Consider the following 19,681-nt stretch of genomic DNA (forward strand, 5'->3'; position numbering starts at 1 on the left):
TCAATATTGAACTTAAGGATATAATCTTAAAGAAACAGTGAGTGAAGTACAAAAATCAAAATGTATGCAAAACATGAAACATCTTTGTGCATTTTCTTATTCAGCTTAGAAATACATAGATTCATTTATGAAATGCTTGCACAATACAATAAACATTTAAATCAAAGCCATTTGGATGTCTAGGCTAAGCCACATATGCAGGATGGTCATTTGGGTTTGTTGGTTCTGTACAGACACAGTTGGAGACTCGTTCCTCATTGATCTGGATATGATTTTGATAGTGGTTGGAATCAGAATATAACAGGTCTAGCGATGCTCTTCAGGTGACGCTGATGCTCAGATCATCACATTGCGGAGTTGTGCACAGCCTTATGATAATTATTTTATGATGACATGTTCTGGACCCCCGGTTCTGAATGTTTTAATGCTTTTCCTGCTGTAGCACACAGGAAGGGTTTGTTAATGAGCTGATCAGGTGGATCAGGTGTGCTGAGAACAGACAGAACACTAAAATGTGCAGGGCAGGAGCTCCAGGACCAGGGTTGGGAACCAAAGCTGAAAGGAGGTGATGTTAACTGGGTATAATATTAACGTGTTGTTTGGTTCATCATGACTTTTGTTGGGTAATTTATTACAGCAGGACTAAGAAATATTTATAAGTGCATGAAAAACAACCATTCACAGTTTATGTGATGTGATAAACTTCAAAAGGTAAGAAGAAGAAGACCACACACCGGGATTCAAATAGAAACATGATATAATTCATATAAAAATAAATTATAGAATTACAGGAAAACAAAAGGAAACATTCCCAGCAATCATTGGGCAGAAGGCAGGATACACCCTGGACAGGTCGCCAGTCCATCACAGCCAAAAACATTCAGAGTATGAAAAAAAAAAAAATAAATAAAAAAAAAGTTATGAGCATGCCACAAAAATGCTAAATTAGAGGGAGGAAGGAAGGGAGAGAGAGAGAGAGAGAGAGAGAGAGAGAGAGAGAGAGACATGAGCAAGGTCAGAGATGAGAGCATCTTTAAAACCAAGGATGGATTGTGGACTCACAAGACCCCTGGGCAGAACTTTCTGACAATAACATCAAAAAAATAAATAAATAAATAAAAAAAAATAAATAACCCAAATAAACAGATTACCTCTGTTTGTTGAACAGCACTAATAACACAATTATTGATTATCAATTAATGTTTATTAGACTATTATTTGTTGCTATTTGTTCTGGCCTTTATTTAATGTATTTTTTCAATGTATATTCAAAGAATTTTTAATTTATCAAATTTTTGCCTGTGAATGATAATATAAAGCTTGAAATAAGAGCCACACCCATGTATGGGCTGAGAACAGATAACACTTAATCATTTATGTCTCGCTGTCCACTTGAAATCAGATCACTTCAGACAGATGTTAATACCAGTGGTGGACAGGGCCTTTGCCACCCTGGGCCCTGTGGTCAGAGGCCCCTGTGCACTGGACCTATAGGCCCTGTCATTAATCTATCCATGCTTAAGTCTCTCCACCACCTAGCACAGACTTGGAGGAAAGCATTTTACACATTTATGCAAATTACATGTAAATCAGACAAACTATGCAAGCAACTGCATATTCGTCAGTACTTATCAAAACTATTATAATGGAGACTTTTGTTCTGCCACATAATTGAACACAATTCACTGATTAGTGAACAAAGATGATGTGATTCCTCGTGAACATCCTCATCCTCGAAGATTCCATGATGTCCATGAGTAGAAGAAACACACACAAACATACTGCAGGCCTCAAAGACAAAGCCAAACCAATATATTCTTGAAACAGTTTTTATGTAGTAAAAGACAAACATTTGATTACAGGGGATAATTTATATCCCTTCACTCCTTTGTTTCAGGTGGGATCAAAAGTCTCATGGTGGTCTTGATGACATCTACAGAATGTACAGTACAAAGTATGGGGCCAACTACACACCAGTCCCCACACCAGACTCTCCCAGCTCTCGGTCACATCCACCAGTGATCACAGTAGCAAAGAGAAATTTGAAACAAAATTACTCCACCAGTCACCACTACTACACCAGTCTTCCATTTTACCCATTTTCTATTTAGACTGCCAAAATGAGTATATTCAAAATATACTCATAATCCATAAACTTCATGAATCTCACTGATTATAAATCTCAAATATCATCAAGCTTGGACAATAATATCAATATAGACAGAATTGTCTGCATAATTATTACAATATGATTATGATTCATTCAGTTATGATGACATCACATGTGACCATAACAGAGCTTCACCTAAAAGCTTGCATTGTCCCAATAATTAACATATACCACAATATAGTGACCATACTATTACCAACCAGGCTACCTTCTAATATTACTTAAACATTTATAATTTATAATGTTAACTATATTTTGCACAGACAGCGTGTAACACTGTTAACATCCATATTCTCTTTGTTTGGTTTACAACTAAAACATGGCCAAACTGCCCTGCTGACAAGCTCATCCACCTCACTCTCTACCGAACTGGAGATTTAGTCTCATTTGTAAAAAGAAGCAATAAAATTCCAAAAGTACCCTAAAGAGAACAAAAGAATAATAATTATTTATAATATCAGCACTTATATGGTTTAATGAATTAGATATTCTAAATCAATTATTGGCCAAAGCTACTCATTATCATTAAACCTCATAAACCTGATCTCATATCATAAATATAAGTAGTGAGGGTTTATAATTGTACTAACTGGGAAAATAAAGAATTACACAACAAATGTTGTCCTTTATATTGATTTTAAATATGGCATTTAAAATCTAATTTAAAATACATTTCTCACATGTAGCAATATTCATATTTCAACTCTTTAACGACCTCGTAATTCAGAGGATCCAGTGGTGTTCGAGAGAAGAATGTTCACAGGACAGAACGTATCGGGTTCTGGACATGTTTACTGAACACAGGGGGCACTAGAAGGGCGGAGCTATAATTTGAATTTCGGAGTCTAGATAAGCCGGTGCCGGGCGCGCTTCCTCATTTTTCAGTTTTACTCGAAGAAAAGAAAACCATGCCTGAACCCGCCAAGTCCGCCCCGAAGAAGGGCTCCAAGAAAGCCGTGACTAAGACGGCTGGTAAGGGAGGCAAGAAGCGCAGAAAGTCCAGGAAGGAGAGCTACGCTATCTACGTGTACAAGGTGCTGAAGCAGGTCCACCCCGACACCGGCATTTCTTCCAAGGCGATGGGCATCATGAACTCGTTCGTCAACGACATCTTCGAGCGCATCGCCGGTGAGTCGTCCCGTTTGGCTCATTACAACAAACGCTCCACCATCACGTCCAGGGAGATCCAGACCGCCGTGCGCCTGCTTCTTCCCGGTGAGCTGGCCAAGCACGCCGTGTCCGAGGGCACCAAGGCTGTCACCAAGTACACCAGCTCCAAGTAAGAAGTGACGAAGATTTAATGAAACCCAACGGCTCTTTAAGAGCCACCCACGTTTCCACTTAAAGAGCCTTTTCCCTTATGGGAGTGACGGCACGATGTTTTATGAAGGTGGAGAGAAAATGTTACTTCTGTTGTATTCCGGTTCATGTTCCCGCGCATTACTCTGTGTTGGGCTATGAACTACTGTCACATAAGTACATATATAGTATATATACACAAGTATATATAAGCACATCTACACACCTAGATTTGTATGTCCAAGAGCAGTACGCCAGTGTCAGATCTCCGTATTACATCATTCTCAATGGAGGTGGAGAGAAAATGTTCCGCCGTAGGCCGGTTCATTTTCCCGCGCAATTTCGTATAAATGCACAAGCGCATATACACACCGATCATTACACAATCATTCTCAAGCTACTCCTGCTCTTTTTGCTTTATTTTAACGGAGAGGCTCGAAACTAGTTCTTTACACTACAGACACACCTCAAAGACGGAATGAATATCAGCACCATAGCTTCCTCCTCACACAGACCAATTAAGTCAGCACGTAAAAAAACTCGGGGGTTACTAGGACAGTTGCTCTTTTGAACTGAAACACTTGGGTGGCTCTTAAAAGAGCCTTTGGGTACTTTTGGGGAAAAAGCTGGGAGCGCTCCGTTTAAGTTAAGCGCGCTCTCCGCGGATACGGCGAGCCAGCTGGATGTCCTTAGGCATGATGGTGACTCTCTTGGCGTGGATGGCGCACAGATTAGTGTCCTCGAACAGACCCACCAAGTACGCCTCGCTAGCCTCCTGCAGAGCCATGACGGCAGAGCTCTGGAAGCGGAGATCGGTCTTGAAGTCCTGAGCGATCTCCCGCACCAGGCGCTGGAAGGGCAGCTTACGGATCAGCAGCTCTGTGGATTTCTGGTAACGGCGGATCTCCCTCAGAGCTACGGTACCGGGCCTGTAACGGTGAGGCTTCTTGACGCCGCCAGTAGCCGGAGCGCTCTTACGAGCAGCCTTGGTAGCCAGCTGCTTCCTCGGGGCTTTGCCACCGGTAGACTTACGGGCGGTCTGCTTGGTTCTTGCCATGACGTCAAACTCTGTTCTTCTGCACCAAAGAAACGGAATAACTCTGCGCACAGACCGCGGCCCCTTTTAAGGGTTCGAGCTGCTCGCCGCTCATTGGGCGTCCGGAATGTGCCCGCCTTCCATTGGACGGCTCCCCACTCGATGGCTAAACGCTATTGGGCGTTTTCTGCCGCGCCAACATTTTCAAATAACAAGGCGCTGCCCCAACGCCTTGGCGGGCTCATGTACCACATTCTTGTTTTTTTCTGTTTTACATGTTCGGTGTAACGTTACTCAGATTTTTGGATCATTCATTATTACACGCCTGTTATTTGACCTTCTTTCGCGTAGTTATAAAGTCGTTCATGTGGGTTTATTCGCCTTGTATTCGAGCAAAATAAGAGCTTTTAAGTCACACTTCTAAAGCTTGCACTGTGCCAAAAATGTGATATATTTCATGCGTGAGTTCATAATCGTATAACTTGCACGTGTGTGTGTACGGAATGAAAATAACCTAAACTTGTTATAGTAATAAACCTGACAGGAACGTATGTAATGTACATAACAGTAGATAAGAATGCGCGGGAAGGTGAACGGTATTCAGTACGCAATCGTGGGACGTGGTGAAGCTGTGATGCTTTTATTTCATTCTATCCTACACACGATAGAATGAATTGAACTAACGATCAATAGAAAGTCGTTTTTTTCTACTTTTTAGCATAAGGAAAAAAACTGCACTTTTGTTGCTATGGTGGGTGGCTCTTAAAAGAGCCTTTGTTTTTTTTTTAAATTTGACAGAAGAACCCAATTTATTTGGTCTTGGCCGCCTTCTCTGTTTTCTTGGGCAGCAGTACAGCCTGAATGTTGGGCAGCACGCCACCCTGAGCGATGGTCACTCCACCGAGCAGTTTGTTGAGCTCCTCGTCGTTACGAACGGCCAACTGCAGGTGACGAGGGATGATACGAGTCTTCTTGTTGTCGCGAGCGGCATTGCCCGCCAACTCAAGGATCTCAGCGGTCAGATACTCCAGGACGGCAGCCAAGTAGACTGGAGCGCCGGCGCCGACGCGCTCGGCATAGTTGCCTTTGCGCAGAAGCCTGTGAACACGGCCCACAGGGAACTGCAGCCCGGCGCGGGAAGAGCGAGTCTTGGCCTTCGCCCTAGCTTTACCTCCGGTTTTCCCCCTTCCACTCATCTTGCACTTACGTTTAGTTTGTGGAGCTAAACTGAAATAAAAAGCATTCGTTTCCGAACGCCCTCCATATAGGCAAAGCTGCCATGTTTCTATTGGCTAAAATGCGATGGTATCCAACAACCAATCATATTAGCGTCGTCACTTAGGGCCCGCCCACCTTTCTTCTCCAAGATCTCTGCTCCCCCCCCACCTCCCCTTCGCTCGCGCGCGTGCGTGTATGTGTTACAGAGAGAGACAGAGAGAGAGAGAGAGAGAGAGAGATAAAATACATACGATACTTTGGGAGATGAAGATAAATTATGTGCTGCAGACACATATCAAATAGTTTTTCTTTTTATTATTGTGTATACTTAATTAATTGATAACGCTTTCTCTTTTTAATTGCTTTGTTGTTATCAATCTTGGTTTTGTAACTATTATTATTATTTGCATATTATTTACTTTTGATATATAATTTTTTCAATACTTTGAAAGTACACATGTAAATTTGTCATGTCAATAAAGCAAACCTGAACTGAACTGAGAGATGAGGAAACAAAGAAGGAAACAAAGCAAGTCCCTGTCTCCTCGCTGTTTTTTATCCAATTTCAGCTCCTACTCTCATCCGTGTAAATGCAAACGGCAACTCGGTCATAATTTTGACCCTGGCGCTTTAAAATATTACGAACTGGCCAGTTTTTAAGTGCAGCACGAAAGAAAATCGAACTCTTTAATAGGAAAATGTGGGTGGCTCTTAAAAGAGCCGTTTTTTTTTTCAATAGGAGAAACAGGACATGAGGGTGAACAGCACGTTTACTTCTTCTTGGGAGCCGCCTTTTTCGCCGTCTTGGGCTTGGCAGCTTTGGGCTTAACCGCCTTTGTTTTCTTCGGGCTCTTGGCCGTCTTCTTCGGGGCCGCCGGCTTCTTGGCTTTTTTGGGAGACTTGGCGACTTTCTTGGCGGCCGCGGGCTTCTTCGCCGCTACCTTTTTAGCTTTTTTCGGCGACTTCTTGGCGGCCGCGGGCTTCTTCGCCGCTACCTTCTTGGGCTTCTTGGCCGCGGCGGGCTTTTTGGCGGCCGCCTTCTTGGGTTTGGTTGCTGCTTTCTTCGCCGGCTTCTTCTTGGCCTCGGCTTGCTTCTTGTTGAGCTTGAAGGAGCCTGACGCACCGGTGCCTTTGGTCTGCACCAGGGTGCCCTTCGTCACGAGGCTCTTGACGGCGAGCTTGACGCGGGAATTGTTCTTCTCCACGTCGTAGCCGCCGGCAGCCAGGGCCTTCTTGAGAGCGGCGAGAGACACGCCGCTCCTCTCCTTGGACTGAGAAACAGCCTTGACGATGAGCTCGCCGACGCTGGGGCCGGCTTTCTTGGGCCGGGCAGCGCTTTTCTTCTTAGGAGCTTTGGCCGGCGCGGCGGCTGGAGCAGGAGCGACTTCCGCCATCGTTCTGCTTTTGCTGCGAGCGGAGCGAGAAAGAGCACAAACTAGACTGTTCAGAGGAACCTCCCTCTCAGGCTGGGAGCCGGCCCCTTAAAGGGCACATGAGAACGGTGTAGACTCAACCACGCGGGCGCTGTGCCTCTTTGTCTCAGTGACGCGCTCAGATTTGTGTTTTCTCGTGGCATTTATCGGGCAAAATACGACAGAATGCGCTGCTTGGCGAGCGTCCAACGGCTCGTTCCTCTAGAAGAGGCTCTGCCGTGTGTCCCCAGTCCGGGAATGGGTGCACAGCGACGCCTCGTTTTACAGGGCGCTCTCAAAAGCGCGCCGGGCGGTCGCCGCTCCGAACGAAAGACGGCGTATTTGGCGCGATAATCGGTGGAAAACGGTGGCAAACGGCGGCGTGAACTTTCGGAGAGCTCAACGGCGCGTTCGGGGAGAGCCTCGGCGAGGGCGTGGGCGAACTTCCAGCGACCGAGCGCCTCGTTGACTATGTGTAAAACGGGCTCTCTTGGAGCGAGCAAAGCACAGGCGTGAGGTCGGCGGCCCGCGGGGCCAGAGCCTGCTCTCTGCTGATGTGCTGTCGTAAAAAACGCCATGTAAATGAACTTGACCAGTGCGAAATAACCCAAATCTCATATGGAAAGCATTATTATGTCATTATATTTTACTGTATGGCTCTCCATACTCTATGGCTTTGTGTGTGTGTGGGTGACCCTGAGTGTGAACGCAAAGTGCAGTGGTGTGGGCCAAGTAGGCCACATCTAGGAAAGGCACACACAGAGAGAAGAACCTGTTTGTTCCATTTTAAAACTAAAACGTCTTTGAAGGAGAAAAGAACATACGTAGACAGACCTAGTTGTAACCATATTGAATAGTAGTAATACACAAAGTCAATAAAGTGTAAAAGCCTTAGCCTGATTGTGGCCTTGGCCTGTGATCACATATATGTTAATATAAAAAAATATATGTTACTTTTTGGTTTGGAAATAATGGAATTATTCTTGATAAAAAAAAATAATAATAATGACGTTAACAATGATGTGAACGATAATAAAAGAAACTTTGTAAGGTTTGGATATAATGGTATTCAAAGTAGTCATGAAAGTTGGAGATAATGGTGTGTAACCATTTGGGATGGGCAAGGAGGGGTCATCACCTTACTCTGACCTCAGCAACGGTCAAGGCCTTGCCCTCAATCTACTTTCACTTTAACTAATTTCACCATAAACCTCAAAAAAGGCCTAATTCTAAATTTGCTATTACTCTAAATACATGTTAAGCTTGAGGGCTAGATGTAAGACAAATTTGGCCTACTCTAACTACAACATGAGCTTAAAGCCTAGTTCTGTACCTGATTTAATTTTACAGCTTCATCATAAGTCTAATGGAGCACTATAAATTTCGGTTTTCACTCACTCTTACTACTTCACAAGCCGGAGGCCCTGCCTTAAGATTACTTTGACATTCTTTAACTGTAGCACTATAACATCTTGTTCTCACACTAACTACACTACAAGCCTATAGGGCCTCATTCTAAACCTACCATCACTTACTGGAAATCTCATTTTGCCAACTCTAACTTCTTTAGAGGCCTAAGACATCACCCTATACTGACTTTTACAATCTCTTATTTATTCATAAACCTAAGACTGAGCTCTATAGCAACACTTCCTTAAGCTTTCTACATTATAAGCTTGCGGCCTCGCTGAAAGCCTACTTTTGCTTACACTAGCTGCATCATAAGCGTTAGACTTAAAATATATACAGAGTAAGTAAAAGGGCTTATAGAGCTACACCTTAGATTTATGTTTTATTCTAACCTCCTCATGAATCCACTGTTATTTACTTTACTGCAACAAAGACACAAAACCTAGCTAGATGCCTCCCTTTGCTTACTCTGACTTCATCATAAGCCTAAGGCCTTGCCCTAAACCTATTTTCACGTTCTCCAACTTGACCATAAACCAAAAACCTAATATAACTTACTCTAACTACATTTTCAGCCAGTGTACAGATGAAAGGCTTGATTTTGGCTTGCTTAAACTGTATCATTAGCTAAAAGCCTAGCTCTGCACCTGCTGCTATTTTACAACTTCATCATAAATCTAACTATACATCTCAGTTCACTCACTCTTACTCCTTCACAAGCCTGGGGCCCTGCCCTACTTTAACATCATTTAACTTTAGCTCCATAGCTACTGCTACTCACTCTAACCTGCTATCATTTGCTCCATCTACATTTTAAGCCTGAGGCCTAGTCTGAAAGCTCCACAGCTACCTTTACTAACTCTGACTACTTTAGAAGCCAGAGGCTTAGTGATAAATCTATATAAAACTACTTTTGCTTATTCTACCAGCAGCAATAGCCTAAGGTTTAGCTCTTTACCCACCTGTACTCTGTGGCACTTCAGCATTAGCCTAAGGCCTACTTACTCTAACTGCATCATGGGCCTAATGCCTGGCTGTACATAATAAGGCCTAGCATCTTACCTACTTTAACTTACTCTTATTTAATTTTTATTTATGTCATAAACAATAACAACAATAGTAATAATACAAAGAAAAAAGTTTTGCTTACTCATACATTCAACATACTTCTGCAGGGCATACAGTATAACCTTCATTGTTATACTCATAATATTTATTTTTGAAGCAGTTTCATAGTTTTTCCCATTTGTACCACACACACTGACCTCCTCTTATTCCACTATTCAAAAGCCTTAAAGTCAAGTCAAGTCAAGAGGCTTTTATTGTCATTCCATCTATGTACAAGTACACAGTGGAGTGAAATTACGTTCCTCCAAGGAACAACACGGTGCAACAAGGAACAAAATAGACAATGCAAAGTGCAAACGTGCAGATGTAAGTGTGCAAAAAAAAAAATTTAAAATAAATAAAAATAAAATAGAAACAAATGCAAAAAAAAAAAAAATCTAACTAGAAACAATACAATAAATACAATAAATAAAACAGACATTCAGACACAGTAAACAAACAGGACAGTGCAGCGCCGACACAGCACTCATTTCTTGTGATTATTGTGATCTGTGAGTTTCCGCAGTCAGATTGTAACATACGTGAACACAGCAGTTCCTGAGGTAGGTACACAGTACTAGAGTGAAGAAAGTGCAAACACTGTATTAGCAGCAATGTTCCAGATGGAGGGGAGAGTGACCCCGATGATCTTCTCAGCTGTCCTCACTATTCACTGTAGGGACTTGCAGTCGGAGGCAGTGCAATTCCCAAACCAGGCAATGATGCAGCTGCTCACCACAGTCCCCCTGCAGATCATCCTGAAGATGGGGTTAAGGGGCTTTCTAAAGGAGGTGCACCGTTCTCGGAAGAACTGCAATACCAGGTCGATGCGTGGAGCGGACGGAGCAAGCTCCTCTTCCGTCTCCTTGTTGTAAATATCAATTTAATGTGTAGCCCTCATATAGAGGACGTATCAGATATTAAACTAATAAGAACAGATACTACACTTGATCAAGTACAAAAGGCCGAGAAGCAATAAAATGGCAAAATAATATTAAAAGAATACATAAGCTCTTACAATAACAGAAGTGCACAATTTTTTTTTTTATTCATAAATACACACATGCATGTCAAGAAAAGAAAAAAAATAAATAAAAATAAAGAGGTTTAGAAGCGTTATAACTCAAAACAAAGCCTGGATGTTTCCCTTATTTTACAGGTGTTTGCAGAAGGAACTGCAGATCACGTACTGGAACAAACACACTTCTGTATCACGTATGCCACGTATACACAAACCAAAGGATGTGCATTTAAACACTTACATAACTCATTCTACTACAAGCCTTACAGTTACCCACACAAAATAAGCTCTTTAAGCGGAAACATGGGTGGCTCTTAAAAGAGCCGTTGGGTTTGATGTTGTTGATGAAGCTTTTCGTCACTTCTTACTTGGAGCTGGTGTACTTGGTGACGGCCTTGGTGCCCTCGGACACGGCGTGCTTGGCCAGCTCACCGGGAAGAAGCAGGCGCACGGCGGTCTGGATCTCCCTGGACGTGATCGTGGAGCGTTTGTTGTAATGAGCCAAACGGGACGACTCACCGGCGATGCGCTCGAAAATGTCGTTGACGAACGAGTTCATGATGCCCATCGCCTTGGAGGAAATGCCGGTGTCGGGGTGGACCTGCTTCAGCACCTTGTACACGTAGATCGCGTAGCTCTCCTTCCTGGACTTTCTGCGCTTCTTACCTCCCTTACCAGCCGTCTTAGTCACGGCTTTCTTGGAGCCCTTCTTCGGGGCGGACTTGGCGGGTTCAGGCATAGCTTTCTCTTCTTCGAGTACAACCGAAGACTGAGGAAGCGCGCCCGGCACCGGCTTATCTAGACTCCGATATTCAAATTATAGCTCCGCCCTTCTGAATGCAGACAAGCGATCATTGGACAACAATCAATCGTTCGATTTGCGGGCAACGCCCCGCCCCTCCCCCCTCCCCCCTCCCCCTCCTTCTCTTCCCAGCTCAAGACTTTTCCTTTGTTCGCCTTCCCGCGCATTCTTATCTACTGTGTGCCATGTATAATACATACGTTCCTATCAGTTATACGATTATGAACTCACGAAAGCGCATGAAATATATCACATATTTTCGGCACAGTGTAAGGTTTAAAAGTGTGACTGTGTGTGTTTGTGTGTGGTAGGACGCACTCTGCTCTTATTTATATATATATATATATATATATATATATTTTTTTTTTTTTTTAGTCTATTTTAATTCTTATTTTATTTACTACTGCAAAGTGTTTGTCGGATACTGTGCACTGAGAGCTCAAACTCCTTGTATGTGTAAGCGTACCTGGCCAATTAAGCTCGATTCCGATAAAGTTCAATTTTAAAACTTTTTTAAAAGCTTTTTCTTGAGTGCTTTGAGACTTTCCCCGTTGTGAGACTAATAAACGATTACCTTGATTCTGAAATAAAAATATTAAAATATTTTAAACTTTTTTAGGGGGGACCGTCCAGCTAGTTGAAGCTTTCGCCCCCACTCCTTTCCCAGTTATGTCAGTATCAAATTAAGGTCATACCGTCAGTGTTTAAGAGGTAAAATCATTAGCAAGTCGGAATGCAATAAAAGTCTGCTTTTATCACTACATGATCATAAGGAAAAACTCTTCTGGTGGGTCTGTGGGGGGCTCTTAAAAGAGCCGTTGGATTTGTCGTTGTTCGAGTCGAGCGTTTAGCCTCCGAAGCCGTACAGGGTTCGTCCCTGACGCTTCAGGGCATAAACCACATCCATGGCGGTGACGGTCTTCCTCTTGGCGTGCTCGGTGTAGGTGACGGCGTCCCTGATCACGTTCTCCAGGAACACCTTGAGCACGCCGCGGGTCTCCTCATAGATCAGACCAGAGATACGCTTGACACCGCCACGGCGAGCCAGACGACGGATAGCTGGCTTGGTGATGCCCTGGATGTTATCGCGAAGCACTTTGCGGTGACGCTTAGCGCCTCCTTTACCGAGACCTTTTCCTCCTTTTCCTCTACCAGACATGCTGCTTAGCTCTTCACTTGATGGCTGCAAACAGAATCAATGGCAAACGGAGCGCTGTACGTGCCTGTTATGCTCCTCTACAGGACCTAGTTGAAACCAAGGAACGGGAGGCGGAGCCACGCACAACAGACACTACAGAGAAAACAGCAACACGATGGAATCAAGGAAAACACACAAAGCAAATACTGCCATGAAATAAATATCCCTCGTATTTTACTTTACAGTGTTCTGTAAAGCCTGTCCATCCTTGCAGCAGCAGCCACTGTGGGGAAGCGTGGAGAGGTCAACTGGTAAAGAGTTGGTTGAAACTGAAAGATCTTTTAATAAACTCTGATCAAAAGACTGATCAAAGATTCTGATTTTTTTTTTATTATTATTTATTAAGTGCATTATTTTTTGTGCCTTAAACCACAACAGACTCAGATTCATTTGTCATAAATGATGATTACATACACAGATATAATAGACCTAACTGAGTTGAAATAGTTTACATGGATCAACAGTTTTATGTTACTGTTTCATTTGGAAGTGGAGCCCCTTGATGGAAAGCAGTTTAATTACATCACTCAGTAAAATTATCTGCTTGCCTTACTGCTCTGAGGCACGAATACAAAAGGCCATTTACAGTGGGACCCAGGTTAGACAGGGGATAGGACACTGGACAGAATGGCAGATGGAAAACTGGAAGATGTGACACCAGACTGGAAAAAGAGACATAACACTAGACTGGGACAGTAATTAAACTGGGTAAGGGACTGGATAACTATAGAAACAGGTACAGAGATCATGACAGTAACAGGGACCGAGATAGTGACAGGAACAGGGACAGACACAAACCCAGAAACGGGTACAGAAACATGAGCAGTAACAGGCACAGTAAGAGAAACAGGAACAGAAACAAACTCTGCGGTAAGAGACTGAACAGACACATTGGAACACACAGAACGTGAACTCCTAGGCCGGGCAGAGAACTGGAAGGGTGGCGGGCAGAGAGGCGAATGTCTGTGCAACCAACTGCCACATCCTGAGCAGCTGCTGTACAACAGCAATGTCCTGGGCTGCTGCGGGACAATACAAGGCGGGTGAAGGGGCCAAAATGTCAGGAGGCTCATCAGTTAACAGGTCCGGAGGCCTAGCATGGGCAGCTGGAGCATCTGGAGGCAGCAGCTGACGGGTCAAACACAAAAGCACATGGCTGCAACACAGGGGAAGAGACAGGCACACTTAAAGGAGCATTGGGGAAACTGTGACAGTGCTTCACAACCTTTCATTTCACATGCATTTTAAAGCCGCATGTTCATAATTTAATAACCGAATTGAAAAAGAAAAATACAAAAATAATATAAACATTACAATAAACAATTATTTTCATAAGAAGTATCATAACCTTAGTGCATTAATATTGAACTTAAGGATATAATCTTAAAGAAACAGTGAGTGAAGTACAAAAATCAAAATGTATGCAAAACATGAAACATCTTTGTGCATTTTCTTTTTCAGCTTAGAAATACATAGATTTATTTATGAAATGCTTGCACAATACAATAAACATTTAAATCAAAGCTATTTGGATGTCTAGGCTAAGCCACATATGCAGGATGGTCATTTGGGTATGTTGGTTCTGGACAGACCCAGTTGGCGACTCGTTCCTCATTGATCTGGATATGATTTTGATAGTGGTTGGAATCAGAATATAACAGGTCTGTGATGCTCTTCAGGTGACGCTGATGCTCAGATCATAACATTGCAGAGTTGTGCACAGCCTTATGATAATTATTTTATGATGACATGTTCTGGACCCCCGGTTCTGAATGTTTTAATGCTTTTCCTGCTGTAGCACACAGCTTCAGCTCAGGAAGGGTTTGTTAATGAGCTGATCAGGTGGATCAGGTGTGCTGAGAGCAGACAGAACACTAAAATGTGCAGGGCAGGAGCTCCAGGACCAGGGTTGGGAACCAAAGCTGAAAGGAGGTGATGTTAGCTGGGTATAATATTAACGTGTTGTTTGGTTCATCATGACTTTTGTTGGGTAATTTACTACAGCAGGACTAAGAAATATTTATACGTGCATGAAAAACAACCATTCACAGTTTATGCTATGTGATAAACTTCAAAAGGTAAAAGGAAGAAGACCACACACCGGGATTCAAATAGAAACATGATCGAATTCATATAAAAAATAAATTATAGAATTACAGGAAAACAAAAGGAAACATTCCCAGCAATCATTGGGCAGAAGGCAGGATAGACCCTGGACAGGTCGCCAGTCCATCACAGCCAAAAACATTCAGAGTATGATAAAAAAAAAGTAAAAATAAAAAAATAGTTATGAGCATGCCACAAAAAAAGCTAAATTAGAGGGAGAGAGAGAGAGAGAGAGAGAGAGAGAGAGAGAGAGAGAGAGAGACATGAGCAAGGTCAGAGATGAGAGCATCTTTAAGACCAAGGATGGATTGTGGACTCACAAGACCCCTGGGCAGAACTTTCTGACAATAACATCACCCAAATAAACAGATTGCCTCTGTTTATGTGTGTTTGAACAGCAATAATAACACAATTATTGATTATCAATTAATGTTTATTATACTATTATTTGTTGCTAGTAATATTTCTGCAGTATTGTGTGTTTTTTTTTTATCATTATTATAAATTTGGTAGCTGGGTGTCTGTTAACTGGCCTTTATTTAATGTATTTTTTCAATGTATATTCAAGGGCTTTTAATTTATCAAATTTTTGCCTGGGAATAATAATATAAAGCTTGAAATAAGAGCCACATCCACGTATGGGCTGAGAACAGATAACACTTAATCATTTATGTCTCGCTGTCCACTTGAAATCAGATCACTTCAGACAGATGTTAATACCAGTGGTGGACAGGGCCTTTGCCACCCTGGGCCCTGTGGTCAGAGGCCCCTGTGCACTGGACCTATAGGCCCTGTCATTAATCTATCCATGCTTAAGTCTCTCCACCACCTAGCACAGACTTGGAGGAAAGCATTTTACACATTTATGCAAATTACATGTAAATCAGACAAACTATGCAAGCAACTGCATATTCGTCAGTACTTATCAAAACTATTTTAATGGAGACTTTTGTTCTGCCACATAATTAAACACAATTCACTGATTAGTGAACAAAGATGATGTGATTCCTCGTGAACATCCTCATCCTCGAAGATTCCATGATGTCCATGAATAGAAGAAACACACACAAACATACTGCAGGTCTCAAAGACACAAAGCCAAACCAATATATTCTTGAAACAGTTTTTATGTAGTAAAAGACAAACATTTGATTACAGGGGATAATTTATATCCCTTCACTCCTTTGTTTCAGGTGGGATCAAAAGTCTCATGGTGGTCTTGATGACATCTACATAATGTACAGTACAAAATATGGGGCCAACTACACACCAGTCCCCACACCAGACTCTCCCAGCTCTCAGTCACATCCACCAGTGATCACAGTAGCAAAGAGAAATTTGAAACAAAATTACTCCACCAGTCACCACTACTACACCAGTCTTCCATTTTACCCATTTTCTATTTCATATTCTCTTTGTTTGGTTTACAACTAAAACATGGCCAAACTGCCCTGTTGACGAGCTCATCCACCTCACTCTCTACCGAACTGGAGATTTAATCTCATTTGTAAGAAGAAGCAATAAAAATTTCAAAAGTACCTTAAAGAGAACAAAAAAATAATAATTGTGTTTTAGGCTGAGGGCGACTTGTCATCGATGGAGCTTGGATGCCCTCGTGTGGTCAAAATGTGAACCTGCAAGCAGTAGAATAAGAGATATTGTGGAAATATTGTGTAGCTGAGTGACTTATTGAATTACTGTGTTTGTGACGCTGCGTAAATAAATAAAATTGGAACTGAAATTACAATCATTTTACTGTAATTATAACAACCAAACCACATAATTTCTTATAGTAGTTCGGCATTTACAATAAGGAGTCTAGTGGTCTTTCTCAGACTTGCCAGTTCACAGTTTGACCACAGGATATTGTATATAATATCTCTCTCTCTCTCTCTCTCTCTCTCTCTCACACACACACACACACACACACACACACACACACACACACTCATACATATTTAACAAGGTTACAGTTTGTTACTTATTACTGCAAAGACAATTTGCATAGTACTAAAGATAAAAACAAATTCTATTTTTCTCAAAATTAAGAAAATAAACAATATAAATAAAAGAGCAAAACATCTTTAAACCATAAGTATATTTTAGCATATTGCACATAGAGTATTGATAATATTATAAGGCTGTGAAATGATACCACTAATAAAAGTATTAGTAATAGTTATAGTTATAATAATACGGGGGATATTTATTTCATGGCAGTATTTGCTTTGTGTGTTTTCCTTGATTCCATCGTGTTGCTGTTTTCTCTGTAGTGTCTGTTGTGCGTGGCTCCGCCTCCCGTTCCTTGGTTTCAACTAGGTCCTGTAGAGGAGCATAACAGGCACGTACAGCGCTCCGTTTGCCATTGATTCTGTTTGCAGCCATCAAGTGAAGAGCTAAGCAGCATGTCTGGTAGAGGAAAAGGAGGAAAAGGTCTCGGTAAAGGAGGCGCTAAGCGTCACCGCAAAGTGCTTCGCGATAACATCCAGGGCATCACCAAGCCAGCTATCCGTCGTCTGGCTCGCCGTGGCGGTGTCAAGCGTATCTCTGGTCTGATCTATGAGGAGACCCGCGGCGTGCTCAAGGTGTTCCTGGAGAACGTGATCAGGGACGCCGTCACCTACACCGAGCACGCCAAGAGGAAGACCGTCACCGCCATGGATGTGGTTTATGCCCTGAAGCGTCAGGGACGAACCCTGTACGGCTTCGGAGGCTAAACGCTCGACTCGAACAACGACAAATCCAACGGCTCTTTTAAGAGCCCCCCACAGACCCACCAGAAGAGTTTTTCCTTATGATCATGTAGTGATAAAAGCAGACTTTTATTGCATTCCGACTTGCTAATGATTTTACCTCTTAAACACTGACGGTATGACCTTAATTTGATACTGACATAACTGGGAAAGGAGTGGGGGCGAAAGCTTCAACTAGCTGGACGGTCCCCCCTAAAAAAGTTTAAAATATTTTAATATTTTTATTTCAGAATCAAGGTAATCGTTTATTAGTCTCACAACGGGGAAAGTCTCAAAGCACTCAAGAAAAAGCTTTTAAAAAAGTTTTAAAATTGAACTTTATCGGAATCGAGCTTAATTGGCCAGGTACGCTTACACATACAAGGAGTTTGAGCTCTCAGTGCACAGTATCCGACAAACACTTTGCAGTAGTAAATAAAATAAGAATTAAAATAGACTATATATATATATATATATATATATATATATAAATAAGAACAGAGTGCGTCCTACCACACACAAACACACACAGTCACACTTTTAAACCTTACACTGTGCCGAAAATATGTGATATATTTCATGCGCTTTCGTGAGTTCATAATCGTATAACTGATAGGAACGTATGTATTATACATGGCACACAGTAGATAAGAATGCGCGGGAAGGCGAACAAAGGAAAAGTCTTGAGCTGGGAAGAGAAGGAGGGGGAGGGGGGAGGGGGGAGGGGCGGGGCGTTGCCCGCAAATCGAACGATTGATTGTTGTCCAATGATCGCTTGTCTGCATTCAGAAGGGCGGAGCTATAATTTGAATATCGGAGTCTAGATAAGCCGGTGCCGGGCGCGCTTCCTCAGTCTTCGGTTGTACTCGAAGAAGAGAAAGCTATGCCTGAACCCGCCAAGTCCGCCCCGAAGAAGGGCTCCAAGAAAGCCGTGACTAAGACGGCTGGTAAGGGAGGTAAGAAGCGCAGAAAGTCCAGGAAGGAGAGCTACGCGATCTACGTGTACAAGGTGCTGAAGCAGGTCCACCCCGACACCGGCATTTCCTCCAAGGCGATGGGCATCATGAACTCGTTCGTCAACGACATTTTCGAGCGCATCGCCGGTGAGTCGTCCCGTTTGGCTCATTACAACAAACGCTCCACGATCACGTCCAGGGAGATCCAGACCGCCGTGCGCCTGCTTCTTCCCGGTGAGCTGGCCAAGCACGCCGTGTCCGAGGGCACCAAGGCCGTCACCAAGTACACCAGCTCCAAGTAAGAAGTGACGAAAAGCTTCATCAACAACATCAAACCCAACGGCTCTTTTAAGAGCCACCCATGTTTCCGCTTAAAGAGCTTATTTTGTGTGGGTAACTGTAAGGCTTGTAGTAGAATGAGTTATGTAAGTGTTTAAATGCACATCCTTTGGTTTGTGTATACGTGGCATACGTGATACAGAAGTGTGTTTGTTCCAGTACGTGATCTGCAGTTCCTTCTGCAAACACCTGTAAAATAAGGGAAGCATCCAGGCTTTGTTTTGAGTTATAACGCTTCTAAACCTCTTTATTTTTATTTATTTTTTTTCTTTTCTTGACATGCATGTGTGTATTTATGAATAAAAAAAAAAATTGTGCACTTCTGTTATTGTAAGAGCTTATGTATTCTTTTAATATTATTTTGCCATTTTATTGCTTCTCGGCCTTTTGTACTTGATCAAGTGTAGTATCTGTTCTTATTAGTTTAATATCTGATACGTCCTCTATATGAGGGCTACACATTAAATTGATATTTACAACAAGGAGACGGAAGAGGAGCTTGCTCCGTCCGCTCCACGCATCGACCTGGTATTGCAGTTCTTCCGAGAACGGTGCACCTCCTTTAGAAAGCCCCTTAACCCCATCTTCAGGATGATCTGCAGGGGGACTGTGGTGAGCAGCTGCATCATTGCCTGGTTTGGGAATTGCACTGCCTCCGACTGCAAGTCCCTACAGTGAATAGTGAGGACAGCTGAGAAGATCATCGGGGTCACTCTCCCCTCCATCTGGAACATTGCTGCTAATACAGTGTTTGCACTTTCTTCACTCTAGTACTGTGTACCTACCTCAGGAACTGCTGTGTTCACGTATGTTACAATCTGACTGCGGAAACTCACAGATCACAATAATCACAAGAAATGAGTGCTGTGTCGGCG

At 42.7% G+C, this 19,681-nt stretch overlaps 6 protein-coding genes and 2 non-coding genes across 8 annotated transcripts in view; 4 read left to right on the forward strand and 4 right to left on the reverse strand.

The window, feature by feature from the left end:
• The first annotated feature begins 3,077 nt into the window (after positions 1–3,077).
• On the forward strand, positions 3,078–19,003 carry LOC118796867 (histone H2B). Its single transcript, XM_036556007.1, has 2 exons — positions 3,078–3,456; positions 18,773–19,003. The coding sequence occupies exon 1, from the start codon at positions 3,079–3,081 to the stop codon at positions 3,451–3,453; it is 375 nt and encodes a 124-aa protein (XP_036411900.1). The 5' UTR covers position 3,078; the 3' UTR covers positions 3,454–3,456; positions 18,773–19,003.
• LOC118796859 (histone H2A-like) lies at positions 4,820–5,814 on the reverse strand. The gene has a single exon (XM_036556000.1). The coding sequence runs from the start codon at positions 5,699–5,701 to the stop codon at positions 5,315–5,317; it is 387 nt and encodes a 128-aa protein (XP_036411893.1). The 5' UTR covers positions 5,702–5,814; the 3' UTR covers positions 4,820–5,314.
• Positions 6,019–7,166, reverse strand: LOC118796849 (histone H1-like). The gene has a single exon (XM_036555990.1). It carries the CDS (start codon positions 7,115–7,117, stop codon positions 6,494–6,496), a length of 624 nt encoding a protein of 207 aa, XP_036411883.1. The 5' UTR covers positions 7,118–7,166; the 3' UTR covers positions 6,019–6,493.
• LOC118796868 (histone H2B) lies at positions 10,039–11,576 on the reverse strand. The gene has a single exon (XM_036556008.1). The coding sequence runs from the start codon at positions 11,410–11,412 to the stop codon at positions 11,038–11,040; it is 375 nt and encodes a 124-aa protein (XP_036411901.1). The 5' UTR covers positions 11,413–11,576; the 3' UTR covers positions 10,039–11,037.
• Positions 10,439–10,629, reverse strand: LOC118797571. Its single transcript, XR_005005957.1, has one exon. It is a non-coding gene; the product is annotated as a U2 spliceosomal RNA (small nuclear RNA).
• The window catches only part of LOC118796880, a 38,625-nt gene continuing 36,113 nt past the window's right edge, over positions 17,170–19,681 (forward strand). The window contains exon 1 of the mRNA XM_036556020.1: positions 17,170–17,477. Coding sequence (XP_036411913.1) covers positions 17,185–17,477 — 293 coding nt within the window. The 5' untranslated portion in view covers positions 17,170–17,184. The remainder of the gene's footprint in view (positions 17,478–19,681) is intronic.
• LOC118796866 (histone H2B) lies at positions 18,355–18,911 on the forward strand. The gene has a single exon (XM_036556006.1). It carries the CDS (start codon positions 18,395–18,397, stop codon positions 18,767–18,769), a length of 375 nt encoding a protein of 124 aa, XP_036411899.1. The 5' UTR covers positions 18,355–18,394; the 3' UTR covers positions 18,770–18,911.
• Positions 19,178–19,368, forward strand: LOC118797572. Its single transcript, XR_005005958.1, has one exon. It is a non-coding gene; the product is annotated as a U2 spliceosomal RNA (small nuclear RNA).

The sequence above is a fragment of the Colossoma macropomum genome, unplaced genomic scaffold (genome assembly GCF_904425465.1).
Source record: "Colossoma macropomum unplaced genomic scaffold, Colossoma_macropomum, whole genome shotgun sequence".
Classification (NCBI taxonomy): Eukaryota; Metazoa; Chordata; class Actinopteri; order Characiformes; family Serrasalmidae; genus Colossoma; species Colossoma macropomum.